At 36.0% G+C, this 13,224-nt stretch overlaps 1 protein-coding gene across 2 annotated transcripts in view; it reads left to right on the top strand.

Moving 5' to 3' along the window:
* GRIA2 (glutamate ionotropic receptor AMPA type subunit 2) overlaps positions 1-13,224 on the top strand; it is a gene marked incomplete at both ends in the record, with an annotated part of 115,995 nt that overhangs the window by 97,534 nt on the left and 5,237 nt on the right. For both annotated transcript variants that reach the window (XM_080916524.1, XM_080916525.1), the window contains one exon: positions 2,398-2,596. In XM_080916524.1, coding sequence (XP_080772650.1) covers positions 2,398-2,596 — 199 coding nt within the window. The remainder of the gene's footprint in view (positions 1-2,397; positions 2,597-13,224) is intronic.

The following is a 13,224-nucleotide window of genomic DNA, read 5'->3' as shown; positions in this document are numbered from 1 at the left end:
CTTCTTTCTGCTTATGCTCCATATGTAATTAAGAGCTATATCAAAAGCATAACATTACCAGTTTAATGACTATTTTAAGAAAAGAATTAACGCAGCTATCATGTTTTGGAAGGCAGTCTTGATCACTACAAATCAAAGCAGTAGAGTGGGGTACTCTTTAAAAGAGGTAAAAAATAACAGACCAATTATAAACTTCTTTTAAATATTTTTTAAAAATGCATCCAACATCCCTTTTCAAGTAAAATCTACTATGGGACTCCATTAAGAATGTTGAAAGGACATATTTGAACGACAGTCTAGGATGCCTTACTGAATTCATTGACTATAACTTGCCTGAAATTACAAAACAAAAAGAAGAAGAAGAAGAAGAAGAAGAAGAAGAAGAAGAAGAAGAAGAAGAAGAAGAAGAAGAAGAAGAAGAAGAAGAAGAAGAAGAAGAAGAAGTGGAGGAAGAGGAAAGTTTCAGGTCTCTTCATAGTAAGATACGTTTTGAAATAGAAATTAGAAAAGCAATATGCCTTAGGATTAGTTTTTTTCTTCATCTTGCTTTGCTATACCCACAATATCTCTCAATATAAATATTGGGCCACTTAAAATCATTATTTGATGCATATTAAGAAGAGATGACAGTGCTTTTACTTTTATATTCTTCAGCATATGTGATATAAAGTAAAACTTTTATTTTTTAATTATGGCAACTTTCATCATAATTTAAGATTAAGGTTTTTTTTCTTTGAATAAAACTTAACTAAAACTTCCAGAAAAATAAATTGTTGCTTTTAAAACAGTTAAAAATGAATAATAAATTATAAAACTATTTTTCTGTATTTTACAATTAATTCAATTTAATTATGTAAATATCTAATCTCAATATTTTTATTCACCGGATTAAAAGAAAACCGATGTTAACTAGTATTTACTTTCTGGCTATAATAGGATAACATATAATTATGATTCTTAATCACTAGCGAATTAGTACAGTGTCAGATTCATTCAACAAAATCCAACAGTATTCTTGAGGGATACTAACCACTGAGCTCCAAATCTGCCCTCCTAGTGCAGGGTATATGTCCTGTAATTGTGATGCTTCATGGGCAGACAGGATACATTTTTAGGGTGGCTCTGTCCACATCAGGGTTTTCCAGAAGCACAGTTTATAAAATACTCAATTCTGATTCCACATGAGGAATACTTAGATGTTCTATTCCTTCTATGTTTATTTCCGTATTTACATTTCATTGTGACTCAATTACATTTCTTCTGCTTTTCATCTTAAGCAACAGATATTCTAAATCTTGAAGCTTTGGGAACTGGCTTTTACTTTTGTATTGAGTGATTGGCTTATTCTACCAAAATCATCTACAACTTTATCTTGTGTCTAATGTATCAAAGGATACATTGCTTAATGCTAATTGCCAATAAATTTGATTACGACCATAAACTGTCCAATTTTCATGTTTTAGTATTTTAAAACTACACCAAATTTCTCAAATATATACAGAATCCTATAAAATCTTTGAAAATAACATACTAGATTCCTGATGTTATTTATTTAGTTATATTTATCTCCAATATTTAAAGTAAAATACTGAAAATATATTAAGCTATTTTAAAAACATAATATATATTTGTAATCATATACATGCACTGTCTTATCAAATTTCACCTTACGAGTGTATACCCTTTAAACTTTTAAACATCTAATTACTTTTCTTTGAGTTTTCTTTTTCTCTTAACAAGGAAACACAAAAGAGCAGGGTCAGAGCTGTGTACACCATTAAGGCATTTGATTTATATCCATTAAGAATTATGTTTTACTTTAGTTTCATTTCATTTTTCCATTTCTTTCCTGTACTACATTGACTATCCATGTGTTTGCATGCCCAAAAACCTAATTGAACTGGGTCTATTTGTGGGGTTGGGGTGGAATGTATTAAAGGGAGGTTTTTTTTTCATGTTTAAAGCTACATTTATGGTATAAATCATTTCTTAATACTTGTTGTGGTATGAACTTTGCTGATGTTCTTAGGTTCTCTTATTTGTGCTTACTTATAACATTAGTGGACAAATACTGTGCACATTAGATGAATTACTTGTACTTTTGTACATTGAAGTTTCTTTCTTGTGGCATTTTATACACCATCAACTATTTGGGTCTGTTATGAAAGAATCCCAAGAATGGAGTTAAGTTCTTTGGGTGCATCCTCAGCTCTCAACCTCATTGTTCTGCATTTCTTGCCCAAAATAATTAGTAATTTCTGGTTTCCTTAATGAACAGATATATGGCAAGTTATAAAGTAAACTCTTCTGTAAGTGACTATTTGCATATGAATGTAAACTTGTTCTCTATTAGATCATTCATTTCACTTTATGAATCCATTTCATACTTGTTATCAGATCCCTCTCTGGGCGCATTGTTGGAGGTGTGTGGTGGTTCTTTACCCTGATCATAATCTCCTCCTACACGGCTAACTTAGCTGCCTTCCTGACTGTAGAGAGGATGGTGTCTCCCATCGAAAGTGCTGAGGATCTGTCTAAGCAAACAGAAATTGCTTATGGAACATTAGACTCTGGCTCCACTAAAGAGTTTTTCAGGGTAAGTGATTCTGAAGTTTATTGTCTGTGTTTTTTCTTTCTTCAAAATTTTGCTCCCACAAATTATTCCACTGCCATTCTTCCCATGGTCCACGAAGGCTGCAGTGTGAGAAGAACCGGCTGTCTTTGTTACTGTTTCTGCTCTTGCTCTGTCTCAGACCTCCCATGCCTTCTGATCTCCAACTGTAACTATGATCCCATATGCTACTTCCTGCTTTCCCAGGAGACAAAATACAGTGGGGCTATTGCAATCTGAATTTTTTTCAGAATTGATGAACATCCCAGGGGATCAAACTTGAAACAAAATAGAGTTTAGTATTGCTGTTGTCTAAGGAAGTGGTACTGCCTATTTTTTTGTATTCTATAAGCACATCTATAAAATGTTCTACGTCTGTAATCCATAATTTATGATGAAGACATTCATGTTCGTATCCAGCACTTTCAAAAGTAAGAAGCAGATTAAGAATTAGTGGTAAATGCTGTGTTTTTAAGGAAATTCTTCAAGGGAAAAGCCTTCAACTCTGTAATACTTAAAATAATACAATTACAATGGGTGCATTAGGTGTAAGCTAACTTTTTCTTTTATTCCATTATAAGACATTTGATGATAGAAAGACAGTTTCTTTCATGTTTGCCTGGTATTTTCAGAAGAGCACACTGTATTAATATATTTTCAACAGCAGATACATTAAATAACCCAACAAATATGACAAAGATTGCCTGATAGTCAACAAATATCTTTTAACATCTATCCTGTGTGAGATGTTGGCTTCGAGATAACAGCAAGGGCCTTCAACATGCTAAATGTCACAGCAGTAGAATGTGATTTTAACAGTCTCCTCCCGCACTTTCTGTGTTAAGTGTTCCTGACTGTCTTCAATCTGGGCCAAGTTATGATGGGGAAAAACATTCTTGGGAGCAGAACCATAGCTACTGGACACAGTAACTTGAAAGTGTGTAAAAAAGGACAGGGATTTTATGAGTACCTCAATGAGATTGCAAAATAAGTCCTAGCAGAGACTCCCAAATTAATAATAGATCTAAATAACGTTATGACATAGATTGTTATTAACTCTAATCTAGCATCATTTCTAAACATTTATATAATCTTGAAATCATTTCATATAGGGTTTCCCTGGCTTGATGTAACAGTAATTTTTATAGAATACATCAGAAGACAGCATACTTACTAGTTAAAAATATAGTTATAAGAGCTGTAGTTACTCCTACTCAGTACGGGTTGTTTTACTGATTTGGAAAATTCAGGTATGTTTTGATATAAGTAAATTATATGAGTAACACATACATATGATTTTATATGTAATCCTTTATTGGTGCTATATATGTCGGTATACAATAATTATAGTTTTTAGATACTCTTCCGATAGAGTCTGCATCTGCTGAGACCTGCTGTTGTCACTTCTGGGTGACCGTGGTTGTGGCCACATTCTATTTCAGCATGGCTTCACTCAGTCATTCAGAAATGCAGGTCTCAGCTACAAGAATCTGGGTACCATGGCCAGCTAGCTTAAATTGCCTACTATGTAGATGACAAAGTAAGGTTGTCCTGGCCAAGGAGTGTTGTCACTGTTAACCTTCTGTGCATCCCTGTCTTGCAGAGCTCGGTTACACTGTAACTGTGCATGTTGCACATGATTTGAGGTCCTAGCTTATATTCCCTAGAGTAATGAAGAAACAATCAGATGCATTTTTGTGAACTGCTTTGTTCGGATGAAATTTCCCAAAGAAAAATTTTTTTTGTGTGTATTATTTTTTTCAACCTCATAGGAGTCCTGTCTGATAATTCAGAACTGTGTTTTTGAAATGGCTTGAGTTGTCCTTCAAAGATTGATATGGTAGAATCTTGGTTCGGGGAAAGGGGTGGGACTCTTTAGAAATGAAGTCTAGTAGAAAAGTTTCTGATGGATTTAGTCCCTTCTGCATATGGCCATTTCTGATTTTTCTTTACCACTATGTGACCCAGCTAAGGAGGCTCTCACTGTAGACACGGATGACGCTCCTGCTTGTTCTTGGAATTTTAGCTTCCAAAACTCTGACCAAATCAGCTTTGGAAGTAGTCTATATATTAATAAATAATAACAAATATAATAATCTAACATATTTGTTACAGTAACATATATCTGATGAATGCACGTGGACCATGGTTACTATTTGATTTTTATATACTATTAACCCAACGACCAGAAAATTTAGAAGAGTCCAGTGTGATCTGAGAGCTAAACTGGATTCTTTTATCTTGTACAGCCATGCCTTTGTTTCCTAGGATCCTTGTTCTGTTCTTGATCACATCCATGTGTGACTATATGAAGTTACAGAATCAAGTTTGGTTGAAATGTGAGTGGGTCTCATGGTGTCTAACTTACTGCAGTTCTGGAATTGTTCTGGAACAACCCGGCTGGATTGGAATACATGTGACTTTGCACTCAGTTCTTCTTGACCAGAGAAAGAAGCCCTGTGCTTGAATGTGCTTATAGGCCCATTATTTTGTGCCTGTCAGTAAATGGGAGTTTAGATAAAAACACAGACCACCGAAACAGAAACCCACTGATGCTTTCATTGAAACACATGACATTTAGTGAAGTGACATTTATGGTTCTCAAAGGCTCATTTCTCTTAGTTAGATCAAATCTAAAGCCTGCTAGTCTGAGTGATTTTTGACACACTTGCCACTTCTGTTTATATTTGATAGCAGGGTCACCTGATGTAATACAAGAAGTGATTTCCTTCTGTGTTTACCACAGTGGTTTCTTTCAGATTGCTGTAGCTTTTCCATCCAGAACTATAGTGCATCCTTCCTTCTCGCATGCTTCAGTGTAAGGAAATACTGTCATGGATCCTCTCTTAAGCTAAAAGCTCCAACCTACTGAGTCTCATGTAAAATAGAACAGATTAGTTAATTTAGACATTTTAAAGACAAAGGTAATTTTTTTGGTCAATATTTTCCATGAATCCTCAGCCTGTTAGTTGAGTATAGGTGAAATTTTCCATTTCGGGGAAAGAAAAGAGTTGCAAAGAAAATGTTTGCTTCTCTTCTGAGATTAATACTCACCACTCACGCTGCACCTATTCTCTTCAACTGTCCTTCAGCTATTTTTGAGTGGTACATTCACAGCAGACACATTGATTGACATGGTGGCCAGCCAACCAGGAAGAGAAAATGGAGGAAATGGGCTTTCAAGCTGAAGATGTGCTCATGTGCTTTGTCCTCTGGCCACATGTCTTATTTATTCCCTCACCAAACACCAAGGGGAAGAACTCATGTCCTGGGGGGAGGGGATGATTGCGCTTCTTTGAATCATTGCTCTAATATAACATTTCCCTAGACACAATTTCATTGTATTGCTAGCTTTATATATTTTGGTTCTTTATTCTTGGAGTTGTATTAATTCTTCTAGAGAGTTTATGAGTAACTAGGGCAACATTCCGTTTTGATGACAGAAAGCTTTTACTCCAGGTTTGGGGAAAATAACTTGAGAAGTATGGACACAGTTTAAATCTTAAACAGTAGATAAAGAAATGAAAGAAACGTTACAATATTTACAAATGATTATCCATTTCTGAACTGCCATTTGGATCTCTTATAGATGCACTCAATTTTCATTGCAGGTTTTATAAAAATAAGTTTGTGTCTATAAAAATAACTTATATTGAATTTCTAAGTGATGATGATCTCTCTTTTACTATGATGATACTAGCTGTTCTAATCAAAGCCTTAAGTGCTTTTAGAGTTCAGGCAAATAATTTAATATTAAGTTAGGGAATGTTAATATCACTTTATTGGGGTCAGTGAGTCCATATTTAGAAGTGAAATTTAAGCTCTAAATTTTCCACCTTATACTCTGTACTTCTACTTATTGATCAACATAGTAGCATCAGCATTTAATCTATGCTTTAAAAAGGGGAAAGTGGGGTCTGATCTTGTAAAAACTAAGAGGTATGGGCCTAGAAGTGTTCTCTGTGTGCCTACACACATTTTCTTTAGCCTACAAACTTTCTCTCTATGGACCGCAGTATGCTGTCCTGACCTGCTGTGGAGTTGCTAATCATACTTAATTAGAGTGCCACTGTAACACCTATAATTAGGAGGGAATTAGGATTTCAAGTATAAACTACTATTTTTAGAGTTTCAATTTTGATAATTTCCCCCTCATTAAAATAGGGCAGATCGTAGTTCTATAATTTTATCTGGAAAATGATTTTTTTTTTTGTAGAACCTATGTTTGTCATATTCCCACAGCAAGTTACAATCTAGAGCAGTCTTTCTCTATGAGCCTGCCACAGTCTGTCAGCTTACAAAAGATGAAGAGTAGCTTGCAGAAAGGGAGCAAGAGTTTCTTCCCAAATGCCCCAAGCCCTTCTCACTATAATCCAGCCATTGCCTCCAGTTGTCCCCTGTGACTGGACAGGGCACACTGTTTACTCTCTGACCAAGTAGTATGTGTTAGTGCTGTTAGTCTCAGGGGAAAAAATGGTCAAAGTAAAGTTTCCCTATCTCTTATATAAGTAGTCTAATTATTCTCGTTTGTAAATAGCAGAATAACTCTGATCTTAATCATCAGACCACAGTGTTATTACTTAATATTATAGACATGTTCCAGTTAAGAATCACTATAAATGGTAGACACCTAGGATCAATCCAGTTGTTCCTGATTAGAATGAAATAATTACTTTGAAATTTTCCTACTTCTGTATATGAGAGTGTATTTGTGTATATGTTTGCTTGTGTCTCTGATTGTATATTGTGAGTGTGTGTATTTCCCAGTTTAATCATCATGGTTACCAAGGAGTTACGATAACTGAGATTATCCTTTAGGCCAAACAGAATGTTTTGTTACTGTGTTTATGGTATGGACAACACATGTTTATATTTACATAATTACTGTCTGGTCTTGGAAATATGTGCCTTGAATGACAGGTATTTGGGAATGGCAATGTTAGTGTCACAATTTCTAGGTCCACCTTGGTTGCAGAATGATTTCAAAGCAGCCCAGGAAAGGTAGGGAGACTTGGCTTTAAGAGAACATTGCACAGCAGAGGCTGAAACTATGAAGCAGAAGCAGAGCTCCTGCCTCGCACAGGGAAAGCCTTGGCTTCCATTCCTTCTCTGCAGTAAAGTATGTATATACAATGATCAGTGCAAGTATTCTTTCATTCCATACTCACTCACAAAATAAGTGCAATTTCAGTAGCATTGCACTGACTGCTTGCATAGAACAAAGATGAAGCCTAATTTCCTGATACTTATGACATGCAGAATAAATACTTCACTTTTTGCAATTCCTCCCTTCACTCTATGATTTCCAATACTGCTAGTTATTTCTGTGCTGGAGTTATCAAGATCACCAGTGTGCGTCCGCTGGCATTAATATGTATCCATAGATTTGGGGATATCAGCCACACATATATACAGCTTTCAGAGGTTTTGGAAATTTAGTGCACTCATCTATATTTCTGTATATGTAGGATGTCACTCACACAAGAAGAGATTTTTAACAGTCCTTCCCATGTGCTTAAATATGTAAATAGCTTCTAAAATTGTAGGCATTAAATAAATCCTGAATGTGAATATGTAGCGGTAAGTAGAACAGTGCACATGGTGTAGATATTCGCGTACGGTTAGCACATCTATTACAGATTTCTATCCCTCCATCTGATGTGGTGTGAATACAGCAGGTCATCTGCTCAGCTGCCAGCTCCTGTACGCCTACACCTCCTGTAGATGACCCCAGAGCGAGGCGAAGTCATTTCCTCCTGGTTGGCAGCCTTCCTTTAACGGACATTTTAATTTTCTCACCGTTCCACAGAACAACTTAGGAAACATTTCATCCACCCGCGGGTTTTAAGGACAGTCAGTCTGGGACACAAATACTAGGAGGTTCCTGTTCAGCTTGATTGGCATAGAACAGAGCAAAAGTGGTCCAGTAATTGCCAGGCTAAGGAACCATGAAACTCATACAGTTGAAAAATCCCTCAAATGTCATGGGAAGAGAAAACTAAAGACCTGGACCCGAGTCTATCTTGATTCATGTGACTTCAGTGGCCCACGTGCTGAGAAAGGGCTACGTTTTATTATTAAATTATGGTTACTGGGCAAACTAGTAGCTGTTTTCAGGATAGATGAGGGTATTTTTGACCCCCAGCTATTTCTAGAAATGTCACTGACCCCTGACTGTCCAGCTGGGTAATTTAGAAACTACCTCCTGCCAGGCTGAATGCCTTGTTCTCAGATGACTGGAAACCTTTGCTTACAGACCGTACATAAGCATTGGTTTTCTCACCACCAAATGCTGAAGACAATCTCACAGCAAAGTTTACAACACTGAAAAACTTTGATGAGAACATTCCCATTTTAAAATGCTGAATCAGTTGACCTGATTCAGAAGGAAGATGATTATCCCAAAACAATGCAGAGCTATATATTTGGACTTTGATGTATTTTATTACCTTGTTTAAAAAATTATAATCACGTCTGTTTATTTCTACTAGTATTTTTTTTTCCCATACTGGTTGCCGTAATAATTATGATGTCTGGGCAGGCAGAAAACAAAACTGTGCCAATATTGTATTTATCAGAATAAAATAAAAATCAAATAGCTAAAATTTTAGAAAACTTTTCATTTATAGTTATAGCATTTGAAGAGATGGTATTGAAATAAGTTGTTGTGGTAAAATACAAAGTGATAACATTTTATCCGGCGCCAGTGCCAGCAACCGTAAGGCCACAAGGTACTGTGAGGTGTCTTTACCTTGGCAGCTCCACCCAGCCTCTAAGCACTCACAGACCGGGCTTCCTTTGAGCCAGGCGGGATCTCCTTGCCCAGGCTTCTCCTGTCCCATGGCCCACGGCCGGCCCAACATGTTTTTTTCCCTTGCGTTTCCCTTGGTTTGATTTTGCCAAGCCTTGCATACACATATCCCAACTCCGTGGTGTGTTTTTTGTGTCCTGCCACTTTGAACTCAAAGGCTTGTTGTCCCACTGTAGGGGAATGCCAAGGTACTGAGGTGGGAGTGGGTGGTTGGGAGAGGGAGCTCCTTCATGGAGGTAAGGGGAGGTGGAGGGGAACGGGAGTAGGGGGAAAGGAGATAACATTTAAAATGTTAATACAGAGAATATCCAATAAAAAAACGGGAAAAAATGTTGCCCATCAAAGCATACACCAAAATACTCTGTACTCTGATCCAAATGGTAGAATATAATTGCCCACCACGATAATCAAATAACCCTGTACGATTCTATCCCTTATAAAATATTCATAACAACTTTATCCATATAGAGATGTGCTGAAACATCTGCTTCCATGCTGCCTTCTCTTGAATGTCCTGCTTTCTCCTCCTACTCTCTCCTTCCTAGACTTTTCCACGCCTACCTTTCCTTCTCATCCAATGATAGGCTCGACCCGCTTTGTTGTAAAATGACATCATCCTACAAGTTGTCATTCACATTTCTGCATAATTTTGTTCTGAAACTCACTAAGTGTTCTCCCAAAGAATTTTGCCTTGTAAAAATGGCTGCTCCTTTTCAAAGAGTAATTGAAACTTTGAAAGTAAGCAGAAATGGAAGGAATTAAGAAATATCATAAAATTAGATTAAAACAAAATAATAGGTAGACAGAAATATTTAATCTTCCCAAAATAAAAAACATAAACCAGGAAAGGATTTTTAGTTAAATTTTAATGTAGCTAGAATATTATAAAAATAAATGTAAAATATATGAAATTATTTTCTCTTGACAATTTAGGTGTAAAGTTATTATCCTATATTATTTTAAACCAAATGAAGTTGGTTTTCTGAAACAGTGTCTTTACTCTCCTTCTCAGTCTGGTCTTGAACTTTGTAACCCTCCACTGCCTTTCAGAAACAGATGCCCCCAGAAACACCAAATCACTACATTCAGCTTCAAATATTTCCCTTTACAAGAAATTTATTCTTGATATGACAAAAAGGAAAGTCGAATTCTGTTAAATAATTTCATTTGAAGGTGATGACTAAGGATAAATTCCTTGCTCATTTTGTCGGGAAAACTTAGATTGGAGTCTTTAAAGCTTTATTTCATAATAGAGATATACCTTTCAAGCAAGGGTGGTAGAATGGGAACAGTGGGCAAGAAATGAAGCCATAGTCCTACTTAGAAATGACTTCTTTCTGTTTGCTTTGTGAATTCCCAACTATCTGTCTTTTTACACTTTTCTGTATTCCAAATGTCTTTGTGTATTTCCTAAAGAAACTGTAGGGATGCTAACTGCAAAACAAACATAAGGACCTGGATTCTGACAAAGCCAGGCATGGTAGAGCAGGCCTGTGATCCTAGTGCTAGCTCCTCATGCGTGCTGGCCAGATACTCCTGAAGACTCTGAGGTACAGGTTCACTGAGAAACACTGTCTCAAAAATGAGGTAGAAAGTGTCCTAGAAAGTTATTTGATGTCTACATGTGTAGTGTGCCAGTTTACTGTAGCAAATATACACACAGCTGTCCAGACTAGGTGCTGTTTCTTCTCTAAAACCACATCCTTTTTAGATTGTCTCTCATTTGGAAACCACAGAGTCTTGAAACAATACATTGCAATGTATTAGAGAGAAATTTGAGATATTTGCTACATTAATGTAGCTATGAAATAATATATAAATATATTATATTATTTTAATTATATAATGTTTTATATAATATATTTTGTATAAAATACTATATATAATATGTACACACACACACACACACACACACACACACACAAGAGATAGACCACGAATTTGAAAGACATCAGGGAACTGTAAAAAGAAGAGATTGAAGAAAGGAAAAAATGAAGAATAATAAAATTGTTTTATAATCTCAAAAATTTTACATTACAAAAGGAAAATTGTTAGGAAAGCAAACCAAAAATGACTCAATTAACATAAGAGAGCTTGTAGATCTAGATGAAGAACCATGAGGTGCAGAGACTGTTCCAGTAACTGTAGAAGCACAGACATTTGCTGACTGGTAATAATGAAGACCTTAACTAAGTCGTTCAGGGGAGACGTTGTGTCCATTTTCTATATGATATTATAATGCCTGTAAACCTGGCCAATAACATATTTACGTATTTGAAAATACTCTATAATATAGTATGAAAGTGAAATTTTTATTGCTAACACTTAAACTTTTTAGAAGACAATCCGCAATTATATACTTTTTTAACACCTTTTTACAAAAGGTGATATTTTAAATTATACTTATGTATATGAGTGCTATTTGCATATATGGCTACATGATAGAAGATGGCATCAGACCCCACTGTAAATGGTTATGATCCACCACAGGGTCTCTGGGAATTGTAGTCAAGAAGAGCAGTCAGTGCTTTTATCTGCTGAGCCATTTCTCCAGCCCTTTATTTAACACTTCAATATACCTCAGATATTTTTTCAATTTGAAATAATTGACAGATCCGGTGAATAAATTGAAAAAGTATGTGTTTAATTTTATTTTGAATCACTTTTTGTCAGCTTACTATTTGTTGCAAATGTCTGAACATCATAGTTTTGTGGGAAGTCATGTTAGAAAAAAATTTGGAGTTGAGACTGTCAATGTAACTAAAACAAATTACAGTGAAGTATTGTAGCAGAGGCTAAGAAAAGACAGGTTGAAGAAGTAATACATAAGTTGGTTGCCAACAACAGGCAAAGGTTGGTTTTCCTTACCAAGTCCCCAACTACTCAATGAATTTTTATGTTTAAAGGATTCTACTCTGTACAAGATGCTATGATGATTATTAAGCCAAGACTTTCACATGAGTTCCTGGAGCAGCATTCTCAGAGCTGTATGCCACCACAGGGAGGAAGCCAGGCTGGGCAGAAAATGCTTCCCAATCTCTGATCTCAAGAAATGATATTGTCAGCACTGAAAATACATCTGTGATTTAGAAAAATTATTGCTAATAGAATCTGTAGTTTGGTCATGGATGTTAGTATCCTTTAAGGGAGAACACGGAGACATCCTCCCACAGAGCAGTGAACAGCAGTGGCAACAAGTTTGTCATATCATAGTTCTAGTGAAGAAGCAGCATCATAGACTTGCCTCAGAGACCGAAACTGCTCTTACTCTGATTGCACCCGACATGAGGTTCCCACCAAATCCAAGCATGCTCTTGCATGAAGCTGTTAGGATTCCTGGGATGGCACGCTCAGCAAGTCTGTAGGTCTGTCTTAAGCCAATTTATGATGAATTGGCAACACTGTATTAAAGTTATAATTTGAATGTTCCTTGGTGTATAATGAGAAGAACCTCCAAAAATCTCATGACTGTTAAAAATAAAGTTCTTATTCCAATTTTGCATCCTATGGTTTCTATTGATATATTGGAATAAGAAAATGGATTATCCAAAGTCACCCTGCTAGAGGGGATTAGAGTCATTTCTGAGTAGTGTGTAAAAATATATGTGTAGGTGTAACATGGTTTGACCTTTCAATCCCTGTGCAGCTGGTTTTAGCTTCCTGTGGAGAGTATTAAAGGCCTCCTTTTGAAGTCTGCCTTTGTCTTAAAGTAAACTAATCTTTATGATACACATTCGATCAATAATACTGTTTCTCCTCTTTCTTATCTTTTGTTGGAAAGACTAGCTTCATCTTGAAACAA

Source organism: Micromys minutus (genome assembly GCF_963924665.1).
Source record: "Micromys minutus genome assembly, chromosome: 4".
NCBI lineage: Eukaryota > Metazoa > Chordata > Mammalia > Rodentia > Muridae > Micromys > Micromys minutus.
The sequence above is the reverse complement of the archived record's forward strand: the minus strand, read 5'-3'. Positions and strand labels throughout refer to the sequence as shown.